The sequence below is a fragment of the Chanos chanos genome, chromosome 6, assembly GCF_902362185.1.
Source record: "Chanos chanos chromosome 6, fChaCha1.1, whole genome shotgun sequence".
NCBI lineage: Eukaryota > Metazoa > Chordata > Actinopteri > Gonorynchiformes > Chanidae > Chanos > Chanos chanos.
Genome location: NC_044500.1, coordinates 8,170,541 through 8,183,040, shown reverse-complemented (window position 1 = coordinate 8,183,040; position 12,500 = coordinate 8,170,541). Strand labels below are relative to the sequence as shown.

The 12,500-nt window shown below is 44.3% G+C and overlaps 1 protein-coding gene across 3 annotated transcripts in view; it reads right to left on the bottom strand.

Moving 5' to 3' along the window:
* The window catches only part of dscaml1 (Down syndrome cell adhesion molecule like 1), a 106,529-nt gene that overhangs the window by 86,820 nt on the left and 7,209 nt on the right, over positions 1-12,500 (bottom strand). For 2 of the 3 annotated variants that reach the window (XM_030776930.1, XM_030776931.1), the window contains exons 2-3: positions 7,146-7,466; positions 1,572-1,718 (exon numbers count right to left, since the gene is read on the bottom strand). In XM_030776930.1, the coding sequence (XP_030632790.1) occupies positions 1,572-1,718; positions 7,146-7,466 (468 nt within the window). Of the gene's footprint in view, positions 1-1,571; positions 1,719-7,145; positions 7,467-12,500 lie in introns of those variants that run through there. The other variant, XM_030776932.1, reaches the window with a different exon arrangement.

The window sequence follows — 12,500 nt, the reverse complement described above, 5'->3', positions numbered from 1 at the left end:
CCAAGACGCGCACCTTCATTGAGAAAGATGAAGAGAGAGAGGGAGAGAGAGAGACTGAGAAAGGGAGGGAGACGGGGGGGGGGAGAGAGACTGAGAAAGGGAGGGAGACAGAGGGGGGGGGGGCAGCCCAGCAGGAGCATGAGTCTGATAGTGTCTGACCTGGCCAGTGTCAGCAGCACCTATTGATTTTTCAATCAACTCAGGGCATTGTTTATACACACACACACGCGCGCGCACGCACACACACGCACACACACACGCACACACACTCACTAATACGGACATAACCCCCCCCCACACACACACACAGACACACACACACGCACACACACACACTCACTAATACGGACATAACCACCCCCACTCACACACGCACACGCACACACACACACACACACGCACACACACGCACACGCACACGCACACGCACACATACGGACATAACCACCCCCACACGCACGCGCACGCACACACGCACATACACACGTACATACACTCACTAATATGGACATAACCCCCCCCCCACACACACACACACACATGCACACACAGACACACACACAGACTTATAAACTTCAAACAACACAACCAGACAAACCTGCATTAAACACAAAAAAAGAAAAAAAAAACCAGAAAGACGGGTGAGATATCATTCAAATCTCAACCAACCCCCTAAAACCTCAGTAACGTGCGTTTGTTTTAAATCCGACGTGAGTGACAAACAGGTTCATTCAAACCTTCCATTGTGGTCCAGCAGTCAATATTCACAGGATTTTAAAAAAAGGCAAAAAGACACATGTGTACTACAGGGCTTGACCTATCTTCTCACAGTGCTTTTAAAACTGAGAACGAGCGAATGTAGGAGGGGGAAAAAAAAGATAGAGTCCTACACATTGCATGCAGCTCCATTTGGTATAATTGGACTATTCTTCACTTCAAGCTCTCCCTTCTCTACCAGTGTTTGGCAAAATGGGAGACGCAACTTAAAACCACAAAAAGAATTAACACTGATTAACTTGGCTCCAGAAGACCTTAACAAGGATAGGAGAGGTCTCAGAGCTAGCCTGGAATGAGGGAGTATGGGAGTGATGTTCCTTTTAATTAGGATTCAATTTGAGCACCTACAATGAACATCCGAAATATGTTTAAACATACAGGCAACCCCCACTAGAGCTGTCTAAAACCCATTTGGAAAATTCCCTTTATTGTGTGTGTGTGTGTGTGTGTGTGTAATGGGTGGTCGTGTATGAATTGTGTGTTTTGAGTATGAGGAAAGACATGGACAGCGTGTGTGTGTGTGTGTGTGTGTGTGTGTGAGAGAGAGAGAGAGAGAGCGAGAGCAAGTGATTTTGCAGGTTTGCCTTTTTCCCAGTAAACGCTGGAATGCTACCATTTTTCACTGAACTCATACACACACACACACACACACACACACACACACGTGTGAGTGTTTTGATTCAAACCAGTAAATAAGAAATATTTTTCCATTCCCACTAAACACAAACTGGTTGCCTTTGCCAAATCTCCACTCCTCCCAGTCTAACATGAGTGCCGTGTGGCCACTGCCCTACCTGGGACGATGGAGACTGTGTCCTTCTCCCAGGAGACCACGCTGACATACTCCTGCACAGCAGAGGGGATGAGGCACTTGAACACAGCCACATTACCCCGCATGGCTTGCTGGTCCGCCACACGCACCGTGTAGGGCTCCCTGAACACTGTTTTGTGAGAGAGAGAGAGAGAGAGAGAGAGAGAGAGAGAGTCACAAATCAGATCAGTAACATTTCTTACAAGTGGCAACACCGCTAGGCTACTCTAAAATGCATCTTCTCTATCATTTCTCATCTCAAAACAACACTCCTTAGGCTAAACACCTTTTGATAAAAAAAAAAAAATAAATAATAATAATAATTAGCGGCATTTCTTCTGTAAAATTATAAAAGCAGTAGAGTTTTAGGGGGCCAAGAAACGGGCCTACTCAACCTGGCCTTTGTACAAATCACCCGCCAGATGCTTGCAGACAGCGCCGAGTGGCGGGCTGCGCGCGGCCTCTGAAGCTGTCATAAACATTCGCCCGCGTGAAAAGGACGCTCCCTGCACTTGACAACCGGAACCCGACACGCCAAATCAATAGAAGAAGTGGCAAAGGAAGACGAGGTTCAAAAGTATTATTTACAAGTGAGGAAATGTACTGGCCTACGGTGGAGGGAGACGAGGGAACAAAAGTGAATTAAGGACCGCGGTGAATTCAGTTTTCCTTCGTGGCTCCCAGTTTGTTCGTTTTCTTTCTTAAGCATTCGTTTACTTAAGATTTTAATTTCTCGTTTGTTTCTGAGGGATACAATAACGCGGGACATGAGAACAAGAGCATTTCACACACAAACATAACAGCGCAAACTGGATTAGCGTACGCCACGTTATCGAGCTATAGGCCTACTGTCAAAAAACTCAAAAGAGGCTCCAATCATACGACTTTTTTTTCAGCGTGGCACACACGCTCGTGCACCCAAGGCTACCCCTTTACTGTTCTCGCCAACAGCCCCCTCCTCTCTCTTGCGATATAATTAACGCCTAGCCTGCAGGCGAATTTCCTTGGTCATTAATAATGGTGTCGGCCAAGCGCCAGTGTCACCCTAGAAACAACAACAACAACAAAAAAAAACAGTGTCCTTGTCTGATCACTTAGTTGCGCAAAATCCCTCATGATCGACCTTATACCCATATCTCAAAATACGCATTTGATAACTGAATGATTGATACGGATTACGGTAATTTGTGTTTTTAAAAATTGATTTTCAACTGCTTAACGTTCTTTTGCTGGCCGTGTAGGGAGTATCATTCAACAAACAAATCAAAGCATACAAATACTTTCATGAGGTTGCTACGTAGATAGGCCTACTTATTGTTAACTAAACACCCTCTTATTGATGCAGACGAGATTTGAGTCGATCGAACAAATCGATTTTGTTCCCCATTGGACCTTCAACCCTGTGTATTCAATAATTTATTTACTTGTTGATTGACTGTGTACCCTGTCTCGTTCTTATTTATTTATTTATTTGAAAATAATTCACCACAAATCGACTTCCTTTTTCGTTCAGCCTCGTCAAACTTAAATGGAGTGAAAGTAAAGAACGCCAACTTTGGGAGTACACCTAGTTACCTATTGTTTTACAAATGTCAAGAAAGTGTAAACAAGGCAAAACATCTCCAGTGCTTTAATAATACATGTGTAAAAACGAGAGACGAAAAAAATGCATAAAAGTTATGTACTCCATTCAGGGGACCGACAATAATATGCAAATAGTATTGTTTATGCGTAAATGACTCTTCATTCGCATGCGCGCCATCATTAGAATGTTACTGATGCCTGACTATATTCATCCGTTGCTTAGAAACGGGCTAAAAACATCGGCTGGCGCCCTCGCTCCTCTTTCTCACGCACCAGGAGAAGCGAGTCCTGTATCACTGTCGTTTAAATAATTAACTTGAGCGAAACCAAATACCATATTTACTTATTCATAAAGCAAGACACGTTTTTTTTTTTAAAAAAAAGGGAAAGAAAAGAAAGGAATTGAGTAAGAAAGATGCCAGTGAATGAATGTAACCATTAATGAATGGATTAAAAAAAAAAACAGGTACTCAGGAGGTATGAAAAAACAAAGGGTGTTAGAATGTGTAAGGAGGGTGTGGGCGTTTGGAGAGGAGCACCTGCCGAGCTGAATTGCACAGGCTGAGTGTGTGTGTGTGTGTGTGTGTGTGTGTGTAGAGGAGACCTCAAGGTTCACCTTACCTGACAGATAACCCAAATTCACGCTACAGCCAACAGTCAACCTACTCTTACCTTGCCCGTAAACAGCTAAATAAACCAACTGGCTTATTTGTATAGCATTTCCCAACAACAAGAAACAACAACAACAACAAAAAATGTTGAGAAACTATCATTTTGAGAATGAAACGACCTTGGGGTTTTTTGACCTTTCTGGTATTAATAAGAAACTCATGACTAACACATCTTTTAATGCTTTAAAGATATACGGTCACACTAAACCACACAGGCTAAGAATAAAGAAATCAAGCAAATATGCATGTATTACTGGTACATAGGCTGACTGTGTGAAATTTAGAGCGCTACCTGTTTTCAGGAAGGGACCATGATAACAGGTGAATAGTCAATCATTCCTGGAACCTGATCAACAATGAACGATAATAATAGTATTTTTTTTTCTTCCCGGCTGAGTAAATAGCCTTTTGAAGTTGGGGTATTGATAGCATTCATTGGAAAAACACAAAGCCTCCATGTCAAAGCAAGCAGACGGTACAGTACTTATGAGAACAGTGCCTATCAGGTGTCTTCACGTGGTGCTCTGCCTAACCATTTTCTGCAATGAGTGCTCATGTTAAACACTCAACACTATTCTCCACTCAACAACATCAAAAATTACACAAATATATGCTTGTGGGGTTTTTTTTTGTTTTTTTGTTTTTTTAGATAAACCATGGTTTATAACTGTTACAGAATAAGTGTAAAATGAATAGAGAGTTAGCTTGTGACTTTTTGTTGTAGTAGAGGTCACGGACAGTGTTGTGAATTTGCAGAAGTAGAATTACTCTTTTTTTGGTAACTAATAGTTATGAATGTGTGACAGTTTGCCGCTGACAGGCAGGGTGAGAGTAAAAAAAAAACAAAAAAAAAAACAACTAACTCGATGCTTATAGCACCGAGACGCAGGATGGTGGGCAGGGTGTGGGTGGTGGTGGCAGTGTGTGTGTGTGTGTGTGTGTGGGGGGGTGCTCTTCAATGTACAGGAGAATGCAGTGGAAAAGATAAATGGATTGTGGAGAGGGAGAGAGGGCTTGAAAGGAGAGAGGCATCTAGATGGTGGTTTATACAAGTACAAACAATGAGCTTCAGTGCTATGACCATGTATGTCGTATAATGCCTTCTGAAAGCAGATATGGAGAGCATTAAGGAGAGAGAATGAGCGAATGAAAGGTGTGTGTGTGTGTGTGTGTGTGAGAGAGAGAGAGAGAGAGAGAGACCAAAACAAGATTTTCTTATATGTAGAGCTATCCACATAGGTGCCCAAGCTATTATTGGCACAGAATCTGCATGCAGGAGAGTGAGTGAGAAAAGAGGAAGGGAGAGAGAGAGAGAGATGAAGAGATGAGAGGAGAGAAGAGACGAGGAGAGGAGAGGAGAGGAGAGGAGAGGGGAGGAGAGGGGGATGGTGTCACACAGAGAGCTGTCAGCTGTCATCATTCTCCACTACCACCTGAGACACTGGGCACCACACCCTGCCGCTCCTCATCCTGGTACCCATGGCAACCACTCGGCACACACACAGCCAGCTGCTGATTGGCTGAGCCCAGTTCTGGGTTTAGAAGGGTGGGAGTGTGTGGGCAGCCAGGTCTAGCAAGCGCCTCTGCTGCTTCTCAGCACTTAATTGATTAATTGGGGTAATTATTTCAGTGGAAAGTCATCGTGCGGCTGGTTGGTGGGTCATTTGTTGTGTCTCCTGAGGACTAGTGCCATTCTGTGTGGGGTAGAGACTGCAGAAGAAAACACAGCAACTGCCCCTAGGGAATTAAGGAATTGCAAACAGTATGATTTTTTTTCATATATGTAATGATATAAAATGAACTTATCTAATGCTGGCATTTACAGTCTTCAGCTGTGCCAGTGTAGTTATAAAAACATTTTGAGCTCTTAGCAAAAAGCAGAGCAGAAAGTATATAAAAAAAGGTAAATCTGAGGAGAGAGACACTGTGTTTGGGTTTGTGTGTGTGTGTGTGTGTGTGTGTGTCAGAGTCAGAGAGACAGAGATAGCGAGAGAGAGAGACTGTGTGTATGTGTGTATGTGTGTGTGTGTGTGTGTGTGTGTGATGGGAACTTTAGCTGAGTGGACAGATGGAGACTGTAAGACAGAAGGAATACTGGCAGAAACTCGACACAGGCTGCAGTGTGTATTTGTGTGTGTGTGTGTGTGTGTGTATTTGTGTGTGTGTGCGCGCGCGTGTGTGTGTGTGCGTGTGCGCGTGTATGTGCGCACGCGCGCCAAGCAGTGGACATCCCTCTCACTCCGTTTGCGGGCAGTTGGCCCCTGCTTGCGAGCTGTGACCTTGGCACTAAACGTAGGGGTCACCCTGCCAACTGTCTGTGGAGCGGGGCGTCTGTCTGCTAGAGGCTTTTTTCAGGAGCAGGGTCAGCAGGCCTCCGTGCCACTCCACCCATGTGCCTCTAACGCTGTTATTCAGCTTCTCAATATGGACATGCTCTCGTTTTATTGTTACTGCAGATGTTCAAGGCTAAATCTGTGTCTCTTTTTTCGTAATATCGTTGGCTCTGTCTCCATACATCTTTTTTTTGTTGTTTTTTTTTCCCCCCTCTGCTTTGTCTCCTTAGAACAATATGCTCATTTTTGTCCTGTACAGTGACCTCTGATCTGTGGTCTGACCTCCATGTCTTCAGAGAGAGCTTATAGGAATGAATAAACAGTGCACACCCTTCCCCGGAGAGCACGCAGCTAGTGTAATAGAAATACTGATCACATTTGTATTCCCATTTAGACAGACAGACAGGCAGGCAGGCAGGCGGACAGACAGACAGGCAGACAGACAGACAGAGAGACAGGCAGACAGACAAACAGACAGACAGGCAGATAGATAGATAGATAGATAGATAGATAGATAGATAGATAGATAGATAGATAGCTGGTACATTACAAAAGGGAAAGCAAAAGATATATTTTGATTAAAGTATGAATGTGGTTTCTACATGAATGGATATATAAAGAGATACAGAGATACAGAGATACACAGATAGATAGATAGATAGATAGATAGATAGATAGATAGATAGATAGATAGATAGATAGATCAGGTCAGAACAAATCAATCAGTGCAAACAGCTAGGATCAGTAGGAACAGTAAGATCCAGAGAGGCAGAGATAGACAGTGAGATCCAGAGAGGCAGAGATAGACAGTGAGATCCAGAGAGGCAGAGATAGACAGTGAGATCCAGAGAGGCAGAGATAGACAGTAAGATCCAGAGAGGCAGAGATAGACAGTGAGATCCAGATAGGCAGAGATAAACAGTAAGATCCAGAGAGGCAGAGACAGTCAGTGAGTGGCCAGGTCCTTACCAGCTTTGACACGGATGCTGGGGCTGCGGATCTTGCCTGCCTGGTTCTCGGCGGTGCAGAAGTAGTCATTGTCGTGGATGAAGCTGTTGAAGGCGGAAGGGGAGAAGGGGTAGAGCTGCAGAGTGCCATTGGCGTGGACGTGGCGGATGTGTGGCACGTCGTAGATGTCGTCGCCGGTGGCCAGGTACCAGCGTAGGACGGCATGGGGGGCGCCGCCCGCGGGGCAAGGCAGGGACACCCCCACTGAGCTGGAGAAGGTCACTCTCTGCAGGGAGGCGTTCACAAAGTACAGCCGCGTCGCTGCAACATCCTCACTGTGCACTGAGACACGGACAGATAGACCAGGAGGAGGAGGAGGAGGAGGAGGAGAACTGGTCAGTATGGTGGGTCTTTGCTTTACACACACACACACACACACACCTTCTCACACATCAAAGTAAAACTGCTCACACCGCATCGTCACGGTCCGGGAGACAGGAGAGGAGAGACAAGTCACTGAAGTACATCTCTCTCTCTCTCTCCCTCTCTCTCTCTCTCTCTCTCTCTCTCTCTGTCTTATACACATACAACTTTTAATATGAATCCTTATGAACCCAAACATAGTATAGATAGATAGATAGATAGATAGATAGATACATACATACATAGTCAGATAGATAGATAGATAGACAGATAGACAGATAGATAGATAGATAGATAGATAGATAGATAGATAGATAGATAGATAGATAGATAGATCGATAAGATCAGATAAGATAAGATAAGATAAAAATTCATGTTGAAAAGAATGATGATAGACTTATGATCCTATCTGTGCATTGTACTGAAGGCATAAACGGCCATATAAAAATACTGACACTGAACATCCCCGTTGTCCTCAGGCAATAGCTCCATTAAACCCAAATGGCCCTTATATCCAAATGGCCGCTTTGATGGTCTTTGATATGTGTCTTTGATAGTGAATACACACTGGTATATCTGCCATTATTCCCCACACACTCAGAAATCCCAAAGCCCAAGCAAGGTATGGAAATCAATAAAAAAAAAAAAAGTTCCTCTGCCCACCCCGAATGGATGATGTCTGTTCTAGTGCTCTCCTCTATGGGAAAGACCTGGTGCGTCTGATAAACCGAATGTCCCACCGTTTTTCTGATTGGATTATCTTACAGAGCTCCTGATTGGATCAACAAAACCGAGGGCCAAATGTAAAATGAGTTATGATTGCTCTATTGGGAGCAATGATGTAATGAAACACTGATATTAAAGAGTTTATTTGTGTTTTTTTTTTTTAAACGCCTCAGTCCGTTCCTAGCTCTGTGAAGACAAATGGACACAGTTTGTGACTGTAACATCAACTGTTCTTCCTCTAAACACAGTATGTGAGATTTTATGATTATGATATTTCCAGATAGATCAGCAACAGCAAGTTATCAATATATTTTTGTAAAGATACACACAAAACAAAAAAAGTGTATCTAGACAGGTTCATGAGCACAGATAGATAGATAGATAGATAGATAGATAGATAGATAGATAGATAGATAGATAGATAGACAGATAGACAGATAGATAGATAGACAGATAGACAGATAGATAGATAGATAGACACCCATTCCCTGAGATAACAGTGCTTGATCGGTAAGACATTACTGATCAGCATTATGGGGGGTGACACTGTCAGGGCATACGGTCCACAGCTGGCGCTGGAACCTTGGGACGATCCAACCTTAACCCAAATCACTCTGCTAACAGCCCCAATGGTAGAAAAGGCATTAAGGAATATCAGTAATCTCACATGTATGTATTATCAGCTGCTTCCTACGCTGGCCTCTGATAGGACCATAAATAGGTCACCACATACCCCCTCTATAGATCTCTAAATACCCCCCCAGATAACTCATGGGAGTCCTGTCAGTCACTCATGTTCAACCTTCCACCGTGACTTCCAATCTCGTATCTATATTTATGGATTTATTTATTTATTTGTTTGTTTGTTTGTTTACGTTATTGTGAGATTTCTCTTTATAGAAAACGGGGGGTGGGGAGGTGGAGCCGCCCCTCTATCATCATAATGCATTGCCCTGTAATTGCAGAGCAGTGTAATATAACTGTAATATACCATGGTTTCTGCTGATGTTATTAATAAAATGCTGGCCTCTAGTTTGGAAAACAGTAATAAGCAAGAACGATACAGAAATATATGAACTACGTATTCCATACCCCTATGTTAATTATCAAGGTGGGCTCATTTACAGCGCTGTTGAAACACAAGGAGGACCGAAGAACAAAGTCTCTCTCTCTCTCTCTCTCTCTCTCTCTCTCTCTCTCTCTCTGGTCTATAATAGCATCTATAATAGGCCTACTGGTTTCTCCTGGGTTAGCTAGGTGTCTTTCTTTTTCTGTATTGAGAGAAATGCTTAGCTCAGCTCTGGCTCCAAGCCAAGGAATACGGAAGCCCAAAGCAAGTGAATTTTCTTCAGAGGCAATTACATCTAATTAATGCCCCCCACCAGGTCTGTGTCAACAATGCTTGGATTATCCCCATTCTTCTGATGTGCATTGTGTTGAGAGAATGGTGGTGACATATCTCTCAGACATAAAAGAAAAGAGAGAGGGAGAGAGAGAGAGAGAGAGAGGGGAGATAGTTAACCGTCAGCCTCCTGTCAGCCGTCATAGAAACCAGCACCACGGAAACAACAGATACCGCCCACCCAAACTGATTATTTAGAGTAGTGAGAAACAAAAACTTTCAAGACAGCAAATATTATCAGAGGGCAGAACATTCCTGATAGCGAGCCTGCCCAGAAACAACAGTTAAACATTGTTATTCTTATAATTCTTATCATTCCTCCTCTTCTTACTATTATTATTACTATTATTATTATATTTTAAATGTATGCATTGTCCTTTATACAAGATATGAAAAGAAATATGTTATACAGAAAAATATGCCCATGTGCAAAATATAAACAGACTTGGGGGGGGGGGGCATGCAAAAGCGATGACAGAATTGAAAGGCTAAGATTAGAGCTAAAGCCTTCACTGGGTAAGGTGGAGGAGGAGGGGGGGGGGTGAATTCTCTCTCTCTCTCTCTCTCTCTCTCTCATTTTTTTTTTTTATTCCCATATAACATGGGAGGGATATGTGTTATGTGATTGGAATTTGGATGCCAGACGCAGAGAGTTAAACCCATATAATCTCCTTTCACATTTAACACACACAGCGCCTTCCCAGCCTGATAATCTCAGCCCGTTGGAGGGCCTGTTCCCTCCCCCCACCCCCCCCCCACCCTTCCCCACCAGAGAGCAGATTAGGGTGGTAGGCACAGGGGCTACTGACTAGACCTGTCTAAGGTCAACTTTAGGGCTAGGGGCCGCTGTGGGCTACAGAAGCCGGTTTAAGGTTGGGCCATGCCAGGGGAGGGGAGCTGATGGTAGAATGAGATTCTTCGAGGGGGGTTTCTAGGTAAAACACAAATGGGGGGGGGGGGGGTGGTAGGGGACTGGGGGTAGGGGTGGGGGTTGGGCAACAACCTGATAGATTAGAAATATGTGAAATCAGTGGCGTAAGGAGCTTGGGTTGGGTCGACGCGGTTAAAACACAAGGTCTTGTGTGTAGGTATGTTTCTGCTCTAGTGGGTGAGGACGCGAGAGTTAAACAGCAGTCGTTCCTCCCAACATGTTCCAAATGGAACGGTCCCCTAGCTGCCCTCCAACTTAAGTGCTATTTAGGACAAGTGCGGTCTACCCTGGTTTCTGAGCAGTGTCAAATATGATTTCCTCCACCGTTCCAACAGCGGAGGACTTTCAGGACCACGGACAGCGGCAAAGCACAGCCACCCGGCCCCCCCCCCCCTCCCAACACATATCTCAACACCGCGGACAAAACGAAAAGCAGCTTGTCTGCAAAAGAAAAAAGAAAAAAGAAAAATACAAAGAGCTTGAAAATGGACACATTCATACAGATCTGCTTATCGATAACACCTCTTTTTTTTTTTTTTTTTTAAGAGGAATGAAATATGTCTTTAGCGGGACAAACAAGCAAACAATGAAAAAAAAACAAAACAAAACAATGCATCCCTTTATTGTGACGTCAGTTTAAAAGAAGAAAAAAAATCCCTGCGTGAAAACATATCAGTTCAAAGTAGATTTGAGGAAACCACATGGAAACAAGAAAAATATGGATATGGCTGCTGGCTGTCCTATTGGACTTTGATGAATTCAGGTCAGCTGGTTCACTCCTCCCTCCCTCCCTCCCTCCCTCCCTGCCAGCTTCCCCCCACCCTTTTGCCTTTACAGATTATGGCCTGAAGCATAAACCCCCATATTACAGATTGAAATATGTATAATCTCACAGTAGGGGTTTGGGGTGAGTGGAAAGACCGAAAGGGGCAGAATAGGGTGGGGGGTGGGGGGGGGGGCTGGGGATATCCCTATGCTGTCTGGAGGACAGTGGGGGGATGAGCTGTGTGTGTGTGTGTGTGTGTGTCTGTAGGACTGGTCTCTGTTAGACTGGTATGGTACTAAAGTTTTTTTTCTGACATATTGCTGGCTTTCACAGCTGTAGGTGCTACAGGTGAATATTATGAGGTGAGGAGTCCCAGAGGATGGACTCTAAATATGTTTACTGATGCCACTTTGAAAGAGAAACCATGAGAGAATAACATCAAATGATTTACTGACGTGTTCCGAGTGTGGAAAGCAAGTATAAATTTAGAGCCGAGGTATGATCACATGATCACACACACACGCGCTCACACATGCAAACACACAGGCACACGCACACGCACATGCACATGCACACACACACACACACACACGTACATACACTCACACACACACATACGCACACACACACACACATATCCCACATGCAGTATCCAAATATTCTTCCATAGGGGAGGGAGTTGCACAGGTCCCATACTGAATTTGAGTGTACTGCTTTCGGGAGAGCCTGACCTGGTCAATGATAATGAATCTTTTAGTGTGTGTGTGTGTGTGTGTGTGTGTGTGGGTGTGGGTGTGGACAGGTCTGTGTGTGTGTCTATGTATGTTTGTGTGTCTGTGTGTTTTGTGTCTGTGAGCGTGTGTGGGTGTGCATAGGTGTGTGTGTGTGAGTCTGGGCAGTGTAGGGCACAGGGGAGGGTGCCAGGCTGAGACAGTCTTGAGTGGGGGGGGGGGAGTAAGGGCCAAATAAAATAACCCAGTTCCTTCTCTCCTTTGTTCTGAGACGGCTCCTCGTCTACACACTAACGAGGCCCCCCAGCTTCCCGCCATTTTCCTGCCATCTGCAGAAACAGGAGGAGAGAGAGAGAGAGAGAGAGAGAGAGAGAGGGAATACCAAGCCTCACCGTTA